Raw genomic sequence first — 24456 nt, 5'->3', positions numbered from 1 at the left:
TATTGCAATAAAACGGCAATTTCATACTTTAACCCCTAATATATTTGTGAATGATATTTCGGATGTTTTTAAATTTTCGACACCATTTTCGTATGCTGATGATCTCAAACTGGTGAAAACATTCAATTCATTAACTGATATTACTTTACAACAAAGTGACCTTAATAAATTAAACTTATGGTACAAGTCTAATGGCACGTTTCTCAATGCTGGAAATGTTCATTCATTAAACTCACGTAGGATACATGTGTTTCCATCAGCTTATACTTTGGAAGGAACCTTTTTAACTGAAGTAATAATTGACAAAAATCTTACTTTTAAGCCGCATATCGATTCAACTGTTAATAAAGCGTCGAGGATGCTTGGTTTTATATTGAGAAATGGAAAAATCTTTCGTAGCGTTCGGGTGAAATACTTATTTACAACAACTTAGTTAGGACTGTACTTGAATATGGACGTGTGGTGTGATGACTCCACTATGCTGTTCACTCATTGCATTTGGAGCGTATCCAAAAACGCTTTTTATGGCATTTAACTTTCTGTGCTGATCTTTCTGAAAAACTTAAATCATACGACTACGCATTTTAAAATTACGCCCCTTTCGGAGCGTAGAGAACTATTAGATATGGTTTCCTTTTATAAAATGTCCACAACTGCTTGGTAATTTAAACTTTAAGATTCCCGCCAGGCTTCCGAGATTTCACTTAAGGCTTTGTCACCCACCTCGTCGTAGAACAGTATTAGGTTCCAATTCCCATAGCTCGTATGTCTAATTTATATAATGACTGCTCCAAACATGCGGATATTTTCGTTGACTCACTGCTAGATTTCAGAAACAAAATTCTTAATTTTCTTGGTTCGGGCACATAGCGTTCTCTATTATTTAGTATCTGAATCGTGTTGTATATTTTACTTATAAAAATGTCTTCCTAAATTTTCTTTTTATTAGTTTTAAAATTATTTTTTACTTTTCCAACTCTGTTTAAACATTTTCTTTCGCATGAGGTAACAATTTAAAGTTACGCAATTAGACTAAGTTTTTGAAATATATTAATACCTACATGAAATATTGTAGTAACTGTTGGTGTGCCTAATAAATAAATTTAAAAAACTCGTATATCTGTTTTTTCAAACAAACCTTCAAATAACAAAAAAACAAAGATTTGTTTAAAAACACAAATATACGCGATTTAAATAGGCGATTGTTTTTATCCACTCAATCGAAATCTTCTATACCCTGACCTTAAATACCTAGTAGCCGTGACACCTACCTATCATTTCAATATCTCTTAAGACGGTTCCAATTCAAGTGATCTGGAGTCTGCCTGGCCGTCTTTTGGCGGTTTTAGTTCCCGGCGACAAGATCTTCTTGGTCATAAATTTGTCATGCCTGCGCATTACGTAACCATGCTAACGTAATCGATTCTCTGTTAGTTTATCCTGCTTAGGTGCCTTTAAATATCCCTCAAATGATCAGTTATCGGTTCAAACTAATTTTTCTTTAACAGGACCTAAAAAAATTCAACACAACACACTACCCTCCGAACACGTTTCTCAAGTTTGCATCAGCGCTCAACAGGCTCATGGAGGACGGAATCTTGACCAAGGAGATCCTACAGGATGTAACACATGATACCACGGTTGGAGTCACTTGGGTGTACGCCTGGAACCATGTCGTAAAGCTATTTGAGAGATCTGATAGGGACAGCATTCTTAAGTAAGTATCAAGAAGATTTTCATCCACAATTTCTTTTAACTGAAAGTGAAGATGCAGCTGAATAGTTACGACAACTTAAAGCGTTACCAGAGTTTAATAAAGTTATAATATGAACAAGAACATACATGCATTCAGTAGCAGTAGAGCTCCTTGTGAAAGAGTTCTTGTATTCTTCTGATGTTTTGTCCCATAGTACAGGGCGCTCCTCGACTAGGGTTATTAAATAATCAACCTCAATATCGTCTGTCATCTTTTCTGTTCTGTTCGTCCAGGGAAGTACTGCCAACTTGCCTATTTCAGTCGCCAAGAGTAATGTGACCATTACTGTGTTCCGGTTTCGAAGGGTAAGGGTGCTGGTGAAATACAGGCACATGGGACTTGTCAACTTATGTCGGGCGCAGTTGCAGTGCCCCTCAGATCTTTGTGATTTAAAGCTTTGACTGGCACTGCAACTGTTGGCGCCCAGTAATGGCGATTCTGAAGTCTATTTACTCGGCAACAACATTTAAATTGCTCTAAATAATGTATCTCTATTCAAGCCAGCCTCGCCCGCGTAGTGATGAAAGAGACTCAGTCTTTTAAGGCGTTTTATAACGACTTGACTCCATTTTACGGGACTCGACTCTAAAATTAAGACTGGGGGTTCGAGTTTTTATTAATAAAACTCAGTCGTTATACTAAAAGACTAAAAAGACTCGAACGACTAGAACGACTTGAAAGACTTAAACGACTCGAGTTGTTTGCAAAGGACTTATACCTATTTTATGTCTTATTAAACCCGAAGTTTATAAATAAAAATGACGTAAGTAGTATGTAGTAAATGATCACGTTTATTTACTTATAATAAAAATGATAAAATAAATAGGTACCTTGTGGGTAGAAATAAAATCACCGTTTTAGTCCAATAAGTCTTTTAAGCTTCATATGGCTAAAAAACTTCGACTCGAATTAGTTAGTCTTATGACTCAAGACTAGAGGGTTAAAAGACTAGACTAGTCGTGAGGCGTTGAAAATAAGTCGAAGTTTTTTAAAAGGTCTTAAAAGACTGAATCTCTTTCATCACTACGCCCGCGTGCCCGGGATGTTCATTTAAAAGCTAACTAAATAAAGCGTATTTTGCCACGGCAAGCGGTCGCTGCGCGGCGGTAACGCGGACTCCGCTCGGCGACCGCGCGGCGGCGATGAAATTCGTGTTCAATGATTGCTTGAATTATTAGGGGCAGACATGGCGCTTACCACCAAACACGTGACTTTTTCGTCCCGTCTTACTTAGTATTATAAAAAAAAACTTCGTCTAACTTTCTTCATTATGTCATTAATTTGTAAGCACAATAAACCCAAGCGACCTATTATTTCAAGCAATCAATTTATAGTCTTAGAATAATAACGCATAGAATGATAGTTTCGTATCAAACGAACTGTCGCAAGTGAGGCAAAAATCAAATTCATGTAGGCTAGTTTTAGTAGTAGGTTAATTTTCGGTTTTAGTGAATATTTATATAAAAATACAAGTTGAAACGCGTTCCTTCCTTGTGGAATGTGATGTTAGTATCTATTTTATGTTTGTCTGACGTATTTTTACACTCATTTACCGCACATTTCGTCATTTTTAGCTAAAATTCTTGAGCTGTTCGCGGTGCAAGTTGACCTTGAGTACTGACGGCCCGCCCGCTCGTGTATGCCCATTGGGAGCGCTTCAATTTGCCTCACTTAGCGTGTGCGGACTAGGTTTCTATGCGTTATAATTCTAAGTTTATAGTGTTATTCGAGTTTGGTTTTTAATAATGCCTAGTCACTCTCGCCTTGAAAAGGTCCAAGTTATAACGTTCGGGGAATAAGTCCGTAGTAGTATGTTTATATAAATTAACTGTATAATATCACAGCAAATGTACTTTGAATTCCAGAAACTTATTTTCAAAACTAGACACTGTGCTACCCGCCGTCAATACAACAGAAATCTCAGGGTCTCTCTACGTACTCTGGAACAATTACATCACCTGCTCGGTCTTGTCACCCCAGACCGATGACACCTGCAGGGCGACAGCTCGAAACGCCTGGAAATACGCCTTGCAATTCGTCTCAGTTATATTTAGAGAAGCTGCTGGTGATCTACTTACATTTTTCAAGGAGTTTTATGGTAAGTCCTAGATTTGATTTTTTATTTCTCTCATTCTAGTCTGGTCGTCTAGTCCATAATAATAATGAAAACCGTTAGTAAATGAATTCAGAACTCTTTGCCATAATGTAATAAATAAGGCAACTCCCGCGTGTTCTCGTCTTCTTCACTCGGTGCATAGGGTTGTCACATTATGATTTTAGTTGTACTTGTAAACATAATTTGAAAAAAAATTAATCACAGTATACTCGTGCTACATTGAAATTCTACATTTGTTAAATGCAGTAATTGCGTATTGATATTAGTATGCCAGCAACGCGGATTGGTACCTCGATTACGGACGTATGGTTATAAATCAGAAATGAAATACGGAAGATTCTGAATTTGAGGCACTCTTATTCAAACAACCAAAGAACAACAAACAATAAACACGTCGACTATTTGATGTTATTTTCACCTGCGCTATACAACGCGAATGTACCTCGAGAGCACACACATACATAGGTACATTAAGCCGCGCTGCTACGTCTGTATGGATTTAGACTACTCGTATTATTATATGCGGTTTTTCAACAGGGACATAACAATTTTGTATTTCAATTAAACACGAATAATTGAGATATAGAGCTAAAGTTTATACCAGGTGCAGTACACATGGTACATTTAAGAATGAAGTTCGATCTCGTTCGTATGACCACCGCGAGCACGTTTGCAGCATTCAATTCTTTGGTGCCAATTGTCCACCACTCTTCCACACATATCAAACGTTGACAAATTTCCCGTTGGGTATTGTTCCTGAGCTCATTTGGCTTATTGGCATAGATCGCATGAACGAGGTGGCCATTCGACTGGATCATTTCGCGACATTACACGATTATCGAACTTTAATAGATCGATTGTTTGACCAGTTCTGTGACCACTGCAAACGTTCCATTCTTAAATGTAGAATGTGTAAATAATAATAAATACTTTATTTCTGTAATACATTAACACTGGAGTTAGATATCTCAATGATTCTGTGTTTTATTGAAATACAAATTTGTTAGGTATGTCCTTATTGAAAAACCCTTTATTATGCCTTTATTGTAGAAACAAGAGGTTAAGTAGTATTTTCTGTGAAATGCATAGCGCAAACTTGATTGCTCAAAAACGTCTACTGATGAACATAGCTCCCCCAAAGATTTCCAGACCAGCCGATTAGCCAGTATAATATATGTAGAAAACGTGAATTAACGAAAAATAATATTATATAAATTTCAGACCCTGAAAGAAATCTGTTGCAAGTACTTGGTTTCACAAAGAAGACTGTATTGTATGACATGTATGAAAATCTCGGCGACTTTATGGGCGTACTACTCAATTCCTACGGGGACCATGTATTTATGTCAGAGGTATTTATATTGTTTCGTATACAGTACATTCATTTATTTTCCAGCCATTAAAAAACATTTCAATAATTGTCGTAAAAGAAGTTGTTGTTGTTGTTCCAACAACACTGAACTTGCAGTAATATTCCATGTGACAGTAACGGAGTTAACACACTTATCCACGTGAAATCGGCTTGAGGCGATTATGTTGTATCACACTTGTGTTTATTCGGGTTGGTCGGCTGCAGCGCTTCTGACAGCAGCTAATTTGAACGCGTCCTAAGAAAAATAGTAAATAGTGACTGACATAACATTAAAACGAGGGATAAAAATAAACTAGCTTGACAGTCGTCTTCACAAAGTCACAAATACATTTAAAGGGGCAACATATGCGCTTCTATACATTGACCTACCACCTTCTATAATAAGATTTCGGTTGAAAATGTTCAAAATTTGCCATTAACGAGGTTTAAAACTATAGTGAAACAAAAGCTTTATACTAAACTAATAATAAAATATCGGATATTTTCGATTTAAGATGATTGAAGTAAATGATAAATGTATCCAAACATTGACTTACAATTATATGGACGTCGGGTCCGCACTAAAAAGTGTCCGAACTTATAGGGCGTTAAAATCGTATACAAAGCGTCATTCACGCTATAGTCTTCGTTTGTTCGACTGACAGCGAAGCAAGCAAAATTAGACAGTACTACGATGACATTACAATTTCAATTCAACGTTTTAGCTTTTTCATATTCCTTTACATGTCATTACGTTTAAATAGGTTGACTTGGGACATTTTTTTTGTGGTTTTTGTATTAGACCCGTCGTCCATTTATTTGTAAGTCAATGTATCCAAATGTATATTTACAAAGAGCAACCCCTCTAGTACTTCTTGCTCATTCTTCTGAGGGGAATCTGCCTTACGTATGAGCGGTAGAGTTTAATCAATATGACGATTTCCAGTGTAATTTTTAACCGACTTCAAAAAAGGAGGCGGTTCTCAATACGACTGTTTGTTTTTTTTGTATGTATGTTACGCGATAACTCCGGTATTTGTGAACCGATTTTCACGATTCTTTATTTGTTGGAAAGAGGGTACCTCCATAGTGGTCCCATTTCATTTTAAAGAAAATCATCCACCTCTAAGAGTGGCTGTTTACACATGAAGATTCATTTTTATAAATAGCGCCAAAATTTTATTACAAGGAGAAATTATTTTAATGGTTGATTTTGCTATTCTACAATTCAAGGCGTTTTTCTCTCAATATACTTTGAGTAGTGAGAACCGATTGTTATTATCTCCTGTATCAAGTCCCGTATAGTGGCGAATTAGGGGATGAATCCGGGTTTACGCACTTTCCGGTAACCAATTTCAATAAAACTTGGTAATTACTTAGAATAATAACGCGTAGAAAGTGAGGCAAATTGAAGCGCGCCCAATGGGCCTACACGAGCGGGCGGGCCGTCAGTGCTCAAGGTCAACTTGCACCGCGAACAGCTCAAGAATTTTAGCTAAAAATGACGAAATGTGCGGTAAATGAGTGTAAAAATACGTCAGACAAATATAAAATAGATACAAACATCACATTCCACAAGGAAGTAACGCGTTTCAACTTGTATTTTTATATAAATATTCACTAAAACCGAAAATTAACCTACTACTAAAACTAGCCTACATGAATTTGATTTTTGCCTCACTTGTGACAGTTCGTTTGATATGAAACCATCATTCTATGCGTTATTATTCTACTCTGTAGTGAGATTATCTTGCCTTTGAAATAAAGATGATTTTTATTATTTGAGGTAACTAGCAACCCGAAACCGTTCACAGATTCGCAAAGCATCTCTCTCCCAATTCTGGGACTGCGAAAGCATCGTGTCAGCTTTGGTGCCGCCACCAGGCAGCATCATAGATAGCGAAACTATCACACGAATACGGCCCATCATCTGCCCGTCTGCCCTGTACTGGTTGTCGCTGCCTGTAGGAGATAACACGTTGCTTGATGTTATTGCTAAGCCTGTGAGTATAAATATTACTAAAAACGCGTTGGCAATTAGGTAGGTCTATAAGGGAAACGTTTAAGATTCCCGTTTCTACGAAAGTGTCCGTATCAGAAGTCACAATAGGACTTTCTAGGCGGTAAATAAAAACTTATTGACGAGACTGAGGGCTTTATTGACTCGAGGTTCGTTTTTCGTCACATTTATTCCAAGGAAATAAGGAATAAAAATATCGTTTCACAGCACAACAAATTGCGGATTCTGCAAATGGCGGGATTTTGTTTTTTTTTTATAAACAGTATATAACCAACACTCGATGACAGACAGCCAGCTATTCTTCCACAGATAATACAACTAGTGTGTTGTAAGAGGCAAAAATGCATACAGCCATGATTTATTTCATATAAAACAAATAATTTCAGAATACTAAAAATAGATGCAGAATTAGAATTTATAAAATTAGTATAATATATACCTAGCTGAGTGTAGAAATAGATTTCTCACAGATGGCGCTACGGCAAAAAAGTCGTTAAAAATCAAAAACTGATCTGCAACAAGCACATAGAAGAAATCGTAAGATCCGCTAGTTCGTTCCGTGGCCAGTGGGCACGGTTTTGCTGGAAGACGTTAGTTTAAATCCAGCTGGACCGAAAGATTTTTTTCTAATTAATACTTATAACAAACTAGTGGAGTAATTATACAAATATAGTGAAATTGCAAATGTTCCGTTTTCTTTCTATACTCCAAGCTTATGCGAAATAGATTCAAATTTTTCGAGTATCAAATCTTTTTGCGTAATCTTGACATAAAAGTGTACAATATTTTTTTTTCAAATGCATTACCGTCCTAGGGTGTATTTATTTGTAATGAACATCATGATGTTTTTACCAACTTAATGTTCATATATTTTTGTGAAAATTCTCCACTTTGTTTGTTATTATTATTGATATAAAGACCAAACAGACACAAAGAAAAATTCGATCTGACAGGGCTCGAACCAGCGCCTAACCGGAGCTCCGCTCTTCCAACAGATCTACAGACCGAGCCGTAAAGTTTTATTACCATTGCTTTTTTATATATGGAATCCTTTATTTTTCAGCAATACTACTTCTACACACTGGACGTAAACAATCTAACTAGCTCGTATGAAGAAGCCTACGACAACATGAACGAACTATCAAACTTATTTATAGACATCGCTAACAAAACACAAACTCTCATCAAAGAAGAAGATATTACGTTGGATTCCCTTCGACACAAACTTGAGAGACTCGTCGATAACGTTTTGAATTACAAAATAAATTCATCCGATCCTTCATATAGAAATTTCAACGATATTAACAAAAAACAATTTGCGACCACTATTTATTTAACACGAATAGTATCGATAATTAATAAAATAGTTGGTAATATTTCAAATTTGAATGTCAGTGATGATCTACAAGGTGATTTGAAAAGTATAAAAACACAATTCAAATCTCGTCCTGATGATTATATAGCTTTACATTTCGATTTGATAACCGATGTTGTATGGAGGAATCAAGAACAGTACACGTTAATTGAAGCAATGGAAAAGTTATGTAATATCCAATCGAATGAAACAAATAAGGCTATTCTAATGGACAACATGAAAGTAAAAGACGTAATATGTTCCAAGAGATATAAAGAAATATACAGTGAAGCCATGAAAGATTACGGTGATGACTTAAAAAATGCAAGATATAGTTTAATAAATCTTGTTCAGATTTTGCAAAATGGTACAGAAGATGTGACGACTGATGTTTTTGACTTTTTTAATGAAAGGTAAGTTTGTAAAGTACTTGAAACCAGATAAGGGCAGTTTTAATTCATTTCTGCCCAAAATCGTAGACGGAAACGGCGTATACGAAATATGGTATAATTCCATACTTATTACAAATTTCGATGTAGAAAATCTTTTTTTTAAACGCAAAAGTGGCAACTCCACACAATATGTATCGATTTATTTTTATTTTATTAGGTTTTCAAGCGAATCAATTCGAAAAGCGAAAGAATACAATAGATGAATAGGAAGGCAAATCGTATCGTCTAGATCAGAAACCAGTAGTAATTAAATTTAAACAAAAGTCGACTTCCAAAAAATATTTAGTTGCATTAAATAGTTTAGCATTAATAGGTTTTAACTCGATTTGCACCCCGCGTTACCAAAGTGCCGGATTGAAATCCGGGCGCTTGTTCTTCTCTGCTTGGAACAAATTCAATAAATGAAACCTGGTCCCTGTTAAAGTGCAGACTAAATACACGCTGAAAGTTACCCTTGGACCGTTCCTCTGAATATTTTTAAGAAATAATTTTGCCGCAAGTTGATTTATGTTGGCAAGCCATTGAAATGCAAAAACGTCGGACTTTTCAGGGTCAAATATGGCACTTGTCCGATTTAGCTGCCGTGTTATCGTAAAGTAACGCAACGCTCTTACCAGATGGTTTTGTACTTAGATTGTCCAGTGGATTCGTGTCGTTGTAGCGCAAAAGAATACGTGTACAAGACTATGCGACTCTTGGACGTTATTGTTCAAATATATCATGATCAATCCTGCGTTAGTGATGGTTTACAAATTTTTTTTCAAACTAGACGTACATACTATCGGTTGATAGAAAGTAGTATCTAAAAATCAATCAAATTGATTGAACCTCTTATTTAAAAAAGAAATTTTCCTTCTACATTTCAACAGAGAACAGGTAGTGAACTCCATGAAGTGATGGCTTACAATTTTTTTTCAAACAAGACGTACATACTATCGGTTGATAGAAAGTAGTATCTAAAAATCAATCGAATTGATTGAACCTCTTATTTAATAAAGAAACTTTCCTTCTACATTTCAACAGAGAACAGGTAGTGAACTCCATGAAGAAGTCAATCACGTATGCGTACGATCTTAGCATTCCTATTTACCTGAAATACTTGCAAAGCAGCTTGCAGCACTATGACGTCATTCTCATCTTCCTCTCGGGAGGTGATTGGTGGAGGGAGTTGAGAAACCTGTACAACGGACCACACGCAACGAAGTTCTTCGATTCTTTGGAGAAAAGTTTCGAAATTACTGAAGATGTGCTGAAACATCTTGATAGCATTCATGTAAGTGTTTTATACTTTTTAAGAGTTCTTCTTATCATGTCTATGGCGGCGTATTTTTCGTAGCAGTAGAGCGTTCGTAGCAATAAAAATTTGCTACATTTTTATACAGAAAATAATTAAAATCAATTATAAGAGATTCTTAATAATAAGTATTTAAGTAGGATGTGGCTGAATTGCAGTGAAATTTCTGTTTAGACAACATTTTAAGTGAACGATTTAACTTGAATTTAAGTAACCTCCTTGAACTTGAACCTGACCTAAGTAAGAAAGTGTGTCGAGTTACAAATCTAAAAAAAATTACCGACCATGGCTGCAACGGGAAGAAAAAAGGCCAGAGGGTTTTACTTGGGGCATTATAGTCAAGTTAGCCACCACGGAATCATACAATTTACGAACAAGTGTGATGAACAAGTTTTTCTGGCCGGGTCAAGGCGATTCCGTGTGATTAAATGTGGCGAGTCCATAAGGGTGCCAATGAAATTACAGGCACTTGGAACTTGTCAACTTATGTTACAATGTGACGGGGGCAGTGGCAGTTCCCCTCAGATTGTTTGCGAATTAAAGCTCTAAATGGCACTGCAACTGTTGTGTACAGGCGTGTCGCTTACCAGCAGGCGCACGACTTGTTCATTCCGTCACTTGGTAGCATAAAAAAACACTATAATGCTTGCCATCGTGTGTAACAACCGCGAGAACCTAATGGATCCCAATTTAAGCCACATACGGCGTTTAGGCACATGGAACTTGTTAACTTAAGTTGCAAGATGACGGACGCATTGGCAGTGCCCATAAGATCTTTGCATTTTAAAGCTCTGAGTGGCACTGTAACCGTTATGGACAGGTGTGTCATTTGATGTTATAAAAAAAATGTAGCAACACCCTAATAAGGTCGCTGTCTGTACGACGTACATTTCCTTATATACTATCTTTATAATTTTATAAAATTATTATTTTTTAATTATGAAATTGACCAAAAAACCATTAGTGTTTAAAAAAAATTAAAAAACCTGAATTTCAGTAATTGGCAAAAACTTGTTTGGTCCCTAGACTCTTTTGATGAGTGCATTTGAACCAATATGCAATATTTATTTAATTTTATAGCTTGTCCGCCTCCTGCGCGACATAAATGTGGAGAAATTGGACGGTTTCTGTGAGCCCAACATCACGTTGTCAGACTACATACCAGATAGGACTGGTATCCTCTCGGACCTCAAGCGGTCGCTTTGTGAACCTGAGCCTGATGAACTTTTCAAGGAGTTACCACCGCTAGTGTTCGCTTCACAGGTAAGTACCATTTTTTCATCACAACAAATACCTGGTCTCAAACCACAGAATTCTCTATATTTTGAATACCAGAGTAACGGAATTCACTCCAGAGCAATATTCATAAAAATCCAAGAATTCTGACAAATAAACTTAATTTATTTAACTCACTTCACTTTTTATTTTTATGGCTCCATCATTATGATAAATGATGATTTTGCCAATGTCACGGTTGAAAGAAAAAAAACGAAACAAAAAAAAAATTCGCTAAGCTCTAATAGGACATTAACCGGTGTCGGTAAGTTGGACCACGGGAGTACTCAGTTGAGAATGTAAAACAAAACAACAAAACAACATTTATAAATATATGTTATTTAAGTGGATAAATTTACATAGAGTAACAATATGGGGAGAGAACACTAAAGTTAAGAGGTTGTTTATGTTAATGGGGCGGGGGAATTTTGGAGAAAGTAAGTTATAAAGTGGAACAGCAATATTAGGACAAATTTGTTTAACTCGCAATCTGGCTTTCTGACAATCGGTTTTAGAACGAAAACATTGACACCTGTCTAAACGTATGTTTTTTTTAAACTAAAATAACATAGAGTCTCATTGTAAAATTACTATCTGTTAGTCTCGAACCAGTCTGTGGTTCTTAATTCCACGGCCGTGAGTCATATGCAGGATTGCACGCTACACTACACTTGAATAAGAATGAAGATGCGATATGAAATGTTGATTCTCTATTCTGAGTTACATCTTTCTTCACCGGCTCACCTTAGGACCTGGCAGAATCATCAGCGTCGTAGTTTGACGGAATTGCGGCATAATGCTGAGTCAGGCTCCTTTTGCTGACACAGTGAACTCAACTCTATACCTGACGCAACGTAATACTCCAGACCATACCGGCACATCTAGACTAGCCTTTTTCTTTATGATGACCGTTGTACCTATGTCATAAACTTGTTTGTGATTCAGCAAATAAACGAGTTACCTACCTATCTATCTATGAAAACGAGAGTAGTTGCTCGCCGCCGCTTGTACCCTCGTATAGAGTGACCAGGCTGTCAGGACGGCGCGCAGTTTTCGTCGAGCCACCGCCACGGTAGCTCATGATTAAAATTGTAAACCACAAAATTGGTATAAAAAAACAGAACAAACAAATTGGTATAACCACAAGTGTAAAAGTTCTATCAAAATAAAACTGCAGACATACATACATTAAAATAATATATTCTTTCTGAAAATAATTGTATTTATTTTATTGCTGCCATTAGAGAGCCAAGCTCTTGACTGTTTCAATAACAATTAGCTACTTATTTTATTGATTGTTAGAAGAAATGTTATTGTAATCGTATTGCTTATGTCATGTAAATTAATGAAGCATTAAAAAAACTTCTTTTCAATTGCATATTAATCAAAATAAGCATTATTTCATTTACTGACTTCATTTAAGAAGAACACAAAAAGCATACTAGTAATATAAAAATATTTAGTTACGAGGCATGTAGCTATAAAAACATACTAAAATTTATCATTCATTTTTAATATTAATCTATCACAAATTGAACAGCCGAAGTCGTCAAAGACGACTGCTTTTTTATGGTTAGTGATTGCAATCGATAAATATTCTATCGACTATCGACCAGATGTTGGTTACGCTTTTGTAATAAAAAGCCGAATTTGTTTCATTCGAATCACCATCGGCCCATTATTCGTCCAACTACTGGGCACAGGATCATTTGAATTGTCAATATTTGTAAGTTCATACATCTATTAAAAATACAAAGAGGAGACATAAATTTTAAAGTTATAGGTGTACCAGAATCTCATGGTATTAAATATTAGAAAAATCGAACAATTTTCACCTGGAAATGTTAACTTGTCACATGTCAATCCAAAATATTACTTGTGTCAAATGAATGTCTGCTAGACTTTTTTCATTTTAAAATAACGTTTTTGTAGCAATAATTACAAAAAATCCTCTTCAATCTCAAGCAAAAGACATTGTAATATATTGTTTATCCCAAAATCAGCGACGAATTAGGTGCATCTAAGTCACAATTCACGATTTACAACCAGGTCTCAAGTCTTGCCGATTAGTAAGAGTAAATAAACTTGATCTTTGAATTTTTAACGAAGCCAAATTAATGTATGTGGTACGTAATTTTTGTTGCTACCTACTGGTCTGTGAGACTACAGTGTGTAGATAATGATTAATTGGAAAAAAAGATAAATGACGTAAATGCGAGTTACTTCAAACTGCGAACGTAAATAAATCTATCACCCACTATCTAATTGATATATTTTTGTTTAATTTTAAAATGTATCAGAAATTACTTACCTTTCTTACACACAAATTCAAACAGATCTTAAAGCATGTACGAGGATAGATCAATCTTGGTCAAATAAAATATGTCAAGTATCTAGTACATTTTTCCCTACTATATTGATGTTGCCCACTACAAATTTCAACTTGTCTAAGTGCTATCAGATTCTGGTACACCTATAATTATTTTATTTCAAAACAAATAATCAAATCCGTCTGTTCTTGTTAAAATGTATATCAATAAAAGTTTATTTCGCTACTAGTAGGCCAACTGTCGAAACAATCATGAAGAAGGCAGTAACGCAAATTAGTAATGTTTAGGACATTGTGACATTCGCAATGCAGACATTTTTTTTGCATAATTTTACATTCTTTCACAATTTATCGATCAAACTGTCGAGAACATGACTATTTAAAATTTTGTGAAAACTGGCAACCTTGCAAATGTCATAATTATTATTTTATTTTTATTCAATATGCTGTGTATTTATTTTCCAGGGCTACTCGGACAGTTTGCAACTATCCAGAGACGTAAATTACACATCCCTGGAACTAGATGTCGCCAAAACAGAATCCCTGCTAAACCTTAATCAAGACCTTCAATCCCCGCAACGACCGTACTGGGTTACTGAGGACAAACTCAACAGTTTGAGGAAGGTGGCCATTGGACTATTGTCTAAAGAAACTTTGACTAGCATCGCTTTTGGGTTTCTTAGTAATATTGTGGACGCTGGCACTCTGTTTTTGAACGATGGGTGAGAAAAAGTTACTAAAATTACACATAATTATTGGCGCCCAATGTGGGACCACCTCATTCAAATTTTACTTGCTTAAGAAAATTAATTCATGACGCATGACCAACTGCTCTGGTATTATAATAATGCGCACACTCATAGTCCCGCACTAGGGAAACCCTGTACCACGGAGGCCATGGAACACACACATTGAAAACCACAACTCACAAGAGAAATACATGTAGTAAAAAATATTTTTCCCGACCTGGGAATCGAAACCGGGACCTCTGCTTGGCTGACAAGCATGCTACCCGTTTGGCCATGGAGGTATTGCAAATGTCTAATAGCGATGATGACCAATTCCCATCAGGTGACTCATCTGCTCATTCGCCTCCTAGTTTAACATAACAAGGATCCAAAAAATCTAAATTATGTTTTGTTTATAACGCGTTTGCGCACCTCATCCCATTCGTATTAGTTTCGAATCCGAGACTATATAAATCTAAAAAAACTCGGACACACTTCGGATTTCGTTTGTACACCAAGTCCGATTCGAGTCCCAGAAAATACGAATATCGCTTGTACTAGGCGTAAAATTATCCCTGTGACATTTCGGACCATCGTTTCTCGGATTTGGAACTCATACGAATCGGACGTACTACGCAAAAACCTTTAGCCTGTGTCTGTAAACACAAAAAATATCCAATTCCCCCAGATTCAGCAATCATTTGTATAAAATATTCAGATTGGAAAAGTTATTGAACTTTAAAATATGACGTAATATTCATTTATTGACATTCGCAGTCCATGCAAGATGTGTTCATACTTAACGTGCTGGATCAAGCAGCTGAACCTGCAGGTGTTCAAGAAGCAGGAGTACGACTCCCTACTTTGCCGCCTCGACGATATGAGGCTCGAAGATATCTATCACACGCTAAAGAACGATTTCCATTGGGACATGGCATTGCGAGAGGTGAGGGCTTTTGTTAGAAGCTGAATATGAAATGAAAGGTTAAAGAAAAGAAAAATACGAAAAAATACATTTGAATAAGAAATGAAAGTTTAAAGAAAAGAAAAATACGAAAAAATACGGCAATATAATTTTTTTTTTTTTCAATTGGTTTTGTTTTCAGAAAATATAAAACAACATAACTGTATTTAATTGATTGATTCCATACAATACTACTAATCGAAACATCCTGTAATGAAATAACTGTGATATTTTACTTTTTTTTTCTTTTTAATTTCCAATTTAATCACCACTTGAAACTCAACAACAACGAAGAGTTCGTTACACTGCACTCAATCCAATCATATTGTAACTTTTTTTTATGTTTTCAATAATATCAAGTGACGGGACGATCAAGTCGTGCGCTTGATGGTAAACTACACGTCTCTCCATAACACTTGCAGTGCCACTCAGAGCTTTAAATCGCAACTTGCAGTAATTTATCTTTTTAAATTAGAAACTTAGGGGATATCCCTCATCAGTGTGCACTGGAGGGCATAAAATCCTCTTCCATGCTCTTCCCGCCATCTGCTGTTTGACTCTACCGTCTTAAGGTTTAAATTCAGCTCTAAACATCATATGACAAGACCGGTCGAAAGTGTCAATGTACCTGTACAAAGTACATGTAAACAGCCTTAGAATAATAACGCATAGAAACCTAGTCCGCACACGCTAAGTGAGGCAAATTGAAGCGCTCCCAATGGGCCTACACGAGCGGGCGGGCCGTCAGTGCTCAAGGTCAACTTGCACCGCGAACAGCTCAAGAATTTTAGCTAAAAATGACGATATGTGCGGTAAATGAGTGTAAAAATACGTCAGACAAACATAAAATAGATACTAACATCACATTCCACATGGAAGTAACGCGTTTCAACTTGTATTTTTATATAAATATTCACTAAAACCGAAAATTAACCTACTACTAAAACTAGCCTACATGAATTTGATTTTTGCCTCACTTGTGACAGTTCGTTTGATATGAAACTATCATTCTATGCGTTATTATTCTAAGTAAACAGGCACTATAATTTGAAAAATATTATCACTGGATGAAATAATGTTAACTCAGATGAAATTTCAAGCGGATTGTGACAACTGCTTTAAGGGTGGAGTCTTGTTGATAATCTCTTTGATTCTAGAATTTTCTTTTTTCAATTTAATTTTTGATGTTTTTTGCGTATACCTACGCCCGTAACGGTATAATATACTGTATAAAAAAATATTTCACATAACTTTTTTTTTAAAAACCGATTTCAAAAATTTATGGAATTTTATCTATTTGCCAAGTATTATTGAAATCGGTTACCAGAAAATGCGCGTAACCGGATTCATCCCCTACTTTACCACCCTTAGATGTGGATTATTTTCTTCAAATTTAAATGGAACCAATATCGAGATACCCTCTTTCCAACAAAAAAAGAATCATCGAAATCGGTTCACGAATGCCGTAATAATCATGTACATTACCTCTTCCATTTGTTTGAAGTTGGTTAAAAATAGTGTAAGTTTCTCTATGTACGTGCCGATGGTGTATGTAAATAAATAAATTGCTGTATCGCATACACATCTCAAAGTGCTGACAACTCTGTTGCTGTACTGCATCGTAACAAAAAAGATTTTGATTCGCAGCTAATACTACCCCGCAACTACACGAAGTACGAACTAAACAAATCCCTCAACGAGTTCCTGGAGCTAGTGAAACTGCATCTCCTCGAAGACATGCTGGCTGATACAACCAAGCTGACTGACTGTCTGGCCCGAAATGTCACGAGGAATGCTTTCGGAAACGCTACCTTGTATGTTGATTTTTTAAATTAAATTCATAAACTACTTCAATATTATACCCACTTATTTCTGCCGCCAAGCTGTAATGTGAGTAGGTATTAACCTACCTAGGTTAATACCTAATTGGCGTAATTGGCGTAAGCTGTAATGTGAGTAGGTTAATACCTACTCACATTACAGCTTGGCGGAACGCAGTAACCGGAATGCGGTAATTGCATTCCGGTTTTGAAGAGTAAGAGTGCTGGTGAATTTACAGGCACATGGGACTATTCAACTTATGTCTCAGATCTTACATTGACCTCCAATGAACATTTGCCAACTTAATTTCTGGACCTGTTCTGTCAATTTTGTTTCTTTTTTTTTCACAAAATATGTTTTTTTTTTCGAATTTTGTTTCAAAAATTCGGGAGTCATAATATTTGTAAATAAATCTGGCTGTTTACAAAAATAACAGAAAATGACCAAATAATAAAATGGGGTAGTATTATTGGAGGTATCGGTACGTTTCATGTAGTTCATATTTGTTATGCCTAGGGTACGTTTTGAAATTTTCTTGTCACGAGGTCTGAACCTTTATCAATTTCAGGTACGTATCAATCCTGTCAAAAACGGCCCGCCTCCTCCGAGCCCAAGTGCCCCACCTACAGGAAGTAGACGGCCTTACCTCGCTACCTTATTTCAAAGAACTTGAAATGGAAGTTGCACATAACTTACACGTTTATGCATCTCCTAAGAAGTATATGGCAGAATCGTTCGCGAAACAATTGAGACAAGCTACAGACGATCGTGTAGTTGAAGATATTGTGAATGGTGATTTTAATTTACAATTGGTGAGTGCATCCTCAATATGTTATGGTACTTTTTTCAGAGAAAGAGGGAAATGCAGAAAATAGGAAAAGCTATGTCGCGCGATTACGATGGATTAGGTAACACATCCTAAACTAACTGCAATAGTTTTTGACGAATTTATAAAGATGCGAGTAGTTTGGCATTATCATGATAAACTACGTCACCATTACGATTCACCAGATCCGAGCATTATACATGAATTCTACATTTAGAACTTTCCCGCCTATTCTTAAAATACGCGCTAAAATATAATTTTTAAAATGACAATAGAAAATAGATAATAAAAAAAAGTAATAGGTAATAATACAATTTTCAGAAAAAAAAGTTCATTTTTGTTTAAAGTTAGCTAATAGTAAAAACCGCACAGACTTTTTGATCAACCCATTAGAAGAGAGTGTTAGTGGCATTGTCTTGCTTTTAGTCTCTTCCATCTACCGCCTACGAATATGATAATGTCGTCTACCCATCTTGCTGCACGATGTCCACATTTCTGTAACTGGTTCCTGGCTACCATTCGATTGACGCCCTATTCCACCTGTCGTCGTCGATTCCTCCTCCTCCTCGACACCTCTCACCTCATTCGAGCTCCAAAGAAAGCGTCACAACAACAAAAGTGAAAATCTCATTTATTTTTCAGCTTATCGACAACAAGACTTCAATAGAGAAAGTAGTGACCCTGCGCCAAAATAGTTGGAAGAACATTTGCGACGCGTACGATTGCAATAAAATTGATGACGTCATAAGTAGTAATGTCAACTACAGTCTGATTAGATCGGAAGTGAGTATTTCAAAAGATTCTACAGACGTCTTCAAATTAGACGCTTCAGCTTGTTCAATTTGACAGATCTCGGTCTAATCCCGTTCACCATCCTACATCCGTCCAAAACAATTACTGTCCAATACACGACCACACCAAAAGACAATGTCAAGTATGAAGCTCCTTTTAATTATACTTGCAGTGTCTTTGGACATTTCTAAAGCCTTTGACAGGGTCTGGCACGCAAGCCTTTTAAGCACTGACCTTTGCAATTGGATCTCGGATTTCTTGAGTGAAAGTTCCATTCGAGTGGTCTTAGAAGGCTACTCTTCCGAACATATGGCGATAGATGCCGTTCCTCAGGGTTCCGTACTATCTGCAATTCTCTTCAGGGTCAGTGGAGAGGAAATCCAGTCTTGTCGAGTGTCCATGGTTAGCCGTTTAGATATGACGCTCAAGGCTGTCTCCGATTGAGGCGATGCCAATCTTGTCGAATTTAACGCTACCAAAACGCATGCGTGTCTATTCTCCACAAAAAGGAATCCCTTTGAGCTAACACCGACTTTTCGTGATATATCCATACCGATAGCCGACCATCTCCAGCTACTTGGAATGGTTGTCCAATCTGAACTTCGGCAGATACATTAAATCCATTGCCAAAAATGCAGCCAAGAAGCTTGGCATCCTTTCCAGGGTAAAGCGTTACTTCACATCAGGACAATTGCTTCAGCTGTATCAAGCACAAGTGCGGTCGTGTATGGAGTACTGCTGCCACCTTTGAGATGGCTCTGCTACATACCAACTGGCCACCTTGGATTCAATTAACAAGCGTGGCAAGTGGCTTATAGGTGACTCGGAATTAGTAGAAGCGAAGCTGCAGAGTCTTGAACACCGCCGTAAAGTTGCCTGCTTATCGGTATTTTACAGGATATATCACGGAGAGTGTGCGAACGGCTATGGAGTGGAATTCGCAGCCTGCAGACTTGTTCCCTGAACGTTATAACTTGGACCTTTTCAAGGCGAGAGGATATAGGCGTTATTTCGGTGTGCATGCTCCATCGTCGACCTCATCGTCACTTTCCATCAGATGGGATGGAGGTCAAATGCACACTTACATTTAAATGAAAAAAAAAACTTGGTCGAGTTTGATTACTTGACATTCATTGTTTTGGACGGATGTTATGCGGAGGTTCAAATGGGCATTCTAAAGGATATATCACGGAGAGTGTGCAATGGAATTACACGATTTAAAACCGCTCTCCCCTTTCCATCACCGGGGAACTGGACGTAGTCTTGGGTCAAAACCCTATGTTGTGGATATTCCAAAGATTCACACAAAGCGTTACGTTTTACATTTATATGGCGAACGGCTATGGAGTGGAACTCCCTGCCTGCTGACTTGTTCACTGAACGTTATAACTTGGATTTTTTCAAGGCGAAAATCATAGGCATTATTTAGGTGTGCATGCTCCATCGTCGACCTCACCTTTTTAAGAAATACAATATAATGACCATGTACTCACAATATATTTATGATATTATAGTTTATGCGCGTCAAAACTTGGCTACTTATGAGCGACGTACGGGCGGAGGCCGAGCGTTACGAAACGCGGGAACACTAAAATCCGTTGCCCACCGTACCGAACTTGCAACTAGAAATCCGCGGGTAATAGGTCCCCGATTATACGAACATCTACCCACAGACCTGAAAAGTGTTAGAAACGATTAAACGTTTTGTACCCGACTAAAAATCCTTTTATTGGATATTGAATTGTACAGTGTCGATGAGTTTCTTTTGAAACAATTTTAATTTTATTCTATTCGACAAGCAGTAGTTATACTACTTTATTTTATATTCATTATTATTATTATTATTATTATTATTTTGTTACTGACGATCATAGTTATCCCTTGACATTGTATTTCCAATTGTAATATTATGACATTGATAACATGAAATAAACGATTCTATTCTATTCTATTCTATTCTATTCTATTCATTGCCACTTTCCATCAGGTGAAATAGAGGTCAAATGCGCACTTTATTTTTATTTAAAAAATCTTAGATTCTCATAACCTGTACCTGTAACGCCAAACTAAGGCCACTGCTGTACCAACTGAGCTACAGATCGAGTCAGACCTCACTGGCTTACCGATTACCCTATTTTGGCATACACACGTAAATTCAAGTCCTGCCAGATTGAAAGAATTTTTCTTTGTGTCCGGTGTTTGTATTTGTAGCATATTTGGTATACTATAAAAAATCCAAACTATTTTCCAGCTGCTCTCACTGCAAACCAAAGAATTCTGGAAATTTAACTTCATTTCTAACATCCTTAAACGCATAGAAGACCTACTGCACCATATGAGCAAACTGCTGGCCGTCGTAAGCAAGATGGATGTCCAAGGAGTCATGGAAGGGAGACTTGCGTCTTTGATTGACTTTGTGGTGACCGTTATGTCTGATGTTGTTAGCAGTGATTTATTGTTCAGGTAAGAATGCTTATAAGTAAAAACATAACAGTTGCAGTGCCACCCAGAGCATTAAGGCGGGGTATTTCAACGCGAGCCCAGATTTTAAGAGGGGAAGTGTGGAGGGGCGCCCCTCGCGTATCGCCATCCGTGCGCTGTAAAGTAATGTGAATAAAATACGAACAGGCGGGGAAAATTTTACACAGATCCGAGGTCGACAAGAGACCGATGGCGAATGATGGGGCAACGTATGGCGCGGCGTGTAGTTAAATCGTTGGGCGTTTTCAAAGTTTTGGAATAAATGTAAATTGAATAACTATAGGGCACCAATTGAAAACCAGAATTTCTCAGGTTCTCTGTAGTACATGAAGTGAAATATCTTCATACAAAAATTATGTACAAAGCTGATATTTTATTTTGTAAAGAGCCATATTTATTTACTAATATTATGCTCCCTGAATTTTGTGAAAAAAAATATAAAGAACCAAAAAACAACGAAACCAACTTGACCCACTCGACTCCATCCCCTTAGCCTACGGAGAGACATTGGCTCTCTGTGTGTGTTCTGCCGTCTTTTTAATGGGAGTGCTCTGAGGAACTTTTTAAACTATTGCCACCGTCTAGTTTCCATCATCGCACCTCCCACCAAAGGAGTAGAGTCCATCCCCACATTTTAGTTGCCTGGCATTGTAAAACCACGCGGGCATTTCATTTGTTCGTTCTCTCCTCGAACCTGCAAGATGTGGAATGATCTTCCTCCTGAAGTATTTCCTTTGCGCTATGACATGGGGTACTTCAAAAAGCGTGTTCACAGGGCTCTCCAGGACTGGCATAGGCAGCTCATCTGATGTTGCAAATGTCCAGTTATGTTTGCTTCCTACTTTACATTAAAAAAAATTGGATAAAAAGAAACAAAAAAAGGATTTGTGAAATAAAGAAACAAAATAGAAACAGAACAGGTCCAAAAATTACTGTAGTGTTCATTGGAGGTACCTTGGTAAAACATGTGTTCCTTATATTAAGGGGAAAATTTCGTAACCCAAATGTGCTTGATTCACTGAGAGTAGTGGTTCCAAAAGCCAGACTACGGTGGAGCTATAGTGTGCACATTCTACAAGTCCCGGTAGCTCGTAAAAATATCTTAGTTTGCTCCACTAACAAGCGCTATAAGAATAACCTTTGACTTTGCACATTCTTGCAGTTACAGTTATTGTTGAATTGGCAAAATCCTGTAATGACATATTTATTATGTTTAAATAAATAAATATACACAAGTTACATATACTAATAAACACCTTCCCTTTTAGCCTAGAGGGGTTAATAACAGATCTTCACCCGCTGCTAGAAGATTCGTCGCTGGAACATGATATGAAGGCGCTTGCGACCGGGCTGAACGTGATGAAGCAGCTCAGGAACTACCTCGTCGAGAAAGAAGATTTGAGAGGTATAGCAAAAATATCATTGTATTTTGAAGCAGAAACGAAATGTGCAACACTTCAGTTTTACCTCTGCCATCTTTTAATGATGTCACCGATGTTCAAACTTATTTAGTAAAGTCATTTTTAACTTGGTTTTGCATCTGAGTGTTATAGCAACGCCCTCACTGGATTACATTACTCTGGTGGAAGGTTGATACGTGAAATTTTTGGCGATCCCAAAGATTACGCATTTATACGCCATTGATGACGTCATCACGAAAATAATCCTACCCATGTGTTTAATTTTCATAGTAGACATGGAAATGAGTCCTACTGCGAGACTGCCCGCCTGCAAGCGTAGAATCCGCAGTGTCAGAGCACTGCGGAGATCGAGTATTTAATTTAGTGCGGATATTCACGGAAGACAGTCGCCTGCAATGAACGCACGAATGGCTTGTGCGAAGTCACGCGGAGCGCGTTCCGTGCGGAGCAATCCGCATTAATGTAAAACGATGTTCTAATGCCATACGTGTTACTCCACTCCGGTCCTCCGCGCGGACGGTCCGCAGATAAATCCGCACTGCTCTCAAACCAGCCTAAATGGTGTCCCTAGTGTGGGGCTGCATCATTGGATAAACTTACTCATTTACAAAGCTGAAGACATTGACTTACAATTATATGGACGTCGGGTCCGCGCTCAAAAGTGTCCGAACTTATAGGGCGTTAAAATCGTATGCAGAGCGTCATTCACGCTCTAGTCTTCGTTTGTTCGACTGACATCGAAGCAAGCAAAATTAGACAGTACTGCGATGACATTACAATTTAAATTCAACGTTTTAGCTTTTTCATATTCCTTGAAATGCCACTACGTTTAAATAGGTTGACTTGGGACATTTTTTTCGTGGTTTTTATATTAGACCCGTCGCTCGTCCATTTATTTGTAAGTCAATGGCTGAAGATGATTTTTTTATGTAATTCTAATGGCGCTATGTAAAAAAAATCTTTATCTCGTAAATCTTTATCCCGATCAATCAGACTCTGATGTTTATTTCAGCAGGATCCGAATGATTCTTTGTTGCTTGATAATGTTTTTCTCTTGCAGTGGACATAAACAAGTACTTTCCTCAACCTGAGCACGTGGAGCTCGGCCTGGAGCGGCTCGGCATTAACAACACGAACTTCTGGTCGATAGCTGCGCCCAGAATTCAGGCTGGGTACATCCACTTGAAACCAGTATGTCCTCCATACTCATCAGCTCGAAATTAATTTGTGTTGGAAATGAAACTATATTTCCGGATTTAAATCGCGTATATTTATTTTTTCAAGCAAACCAACGTTTCGGGCCCTTTACAGGTCCCATGGTCACGGTTGACTGAGGTGGTACAGTCATCAACCAATTACCTAATATATATTAGGGGTTAAAGTATGAAATTGCCGTTTTATTGCAATAGGTTCTTTGAATTTTCATAGAATTCTTCATGGTTTGAGGTTTTCGAATGAAACTTTTTTCAAATGGTT

At 37.2% G+C, this 24456-nt stretch overlaps 2 protein-coding genes across 2 annotated transcripts; both read left to right on the top strand.

The window, feature by feature from the left end:
- Positions 1 to 1508: 1508 nt before the first annotated feature.
- Positions 1509 to 8872, top strand: LOC113227658 (the record flags this gene model as incomplete). The annotated part of the gene is made up of 6 exons (XM_026460621.1): positions 1509 to 1717; positions 3622 to 3854; positions 5094 to 5224; positions 7038 to 7226; positions 8307 to 8652; positions 8865 to 8872. Coding segments are annotated over 6 exons (1116 nt in total), but the record flags the coding sequence as incomplete, so codon positions are not given.
- A 1756-nt stretch (positions 8873 to 10628) lies between these two features.
- LOC113227657 lies at positions 10629 to 24204 on the top strand. The gene is made up of 10 exons (XM_026460620.1): positions 10629 to 10685; positions 11424 to 11606; positions 14413 to 14669; positions 15453 to 15621; positions 17287 to 17453; positions 18029 to 18272; positions 18929 to 19069; positions 21330 to 21541; positions 22828 to 22964; positions 24041 to 24204. The coding sequence occupies exons 1-10, from the start codon at positions 10629 to 10631 to the stop codon at positions 24202 to 24204; spliced, it is 1731 nt and encodes a 576-aa protein (XP_026316405.1).
- The last annotated feature ends 252 nt before the right edge of the window (positions 24205 to 24456 follow it).

Source organism: Hyposmocoma kahamanoa, unplaced genomic scaffold (assembly GCF_003589595.1).
Source record: "Hyposmocoma kahamanoa isolate Upper Pololo Valley unplaced genomic scaffold, ASM358959v1 212, whole genome shotgun sequence".
Lineage (NCBI taxonomy): Eukaryota > Metazoa > Arthropoda > Insecta > Lepidoptera > Cosmopterigidae > Hyposmocoma > Hyposmocoma kahamanoa.
This window is presented reverse-complemented; position numbering and strand designations above follow the sequence as displayed.

Excerpts from the sequence above, each read along its gene's own strand:
- LOC113227657 (XM_026460620.1), top strand. The coding sequence starts at position 10,629 with ATGGCTGCAACGGGAAGAAAAAAGGCCAGAGGGTTTTACTTGGGGCAT. Across the intron at positions 21,542-22,827 it reads AGCAGTGATTTATTGTTCAG|CCTAGAGGGGTTAATAACAG; the intron begins GTAAGAATGCTT and ends CTTCCCTTTTAG. Across the intron at positions 22,965-24,040 it reads CGAGAAAGAAGATTTGAGAG|TGGACATAAACAAGTACTTT; the intron begins GTATAGCAAAAA and ends TTTCTCTTGCAG.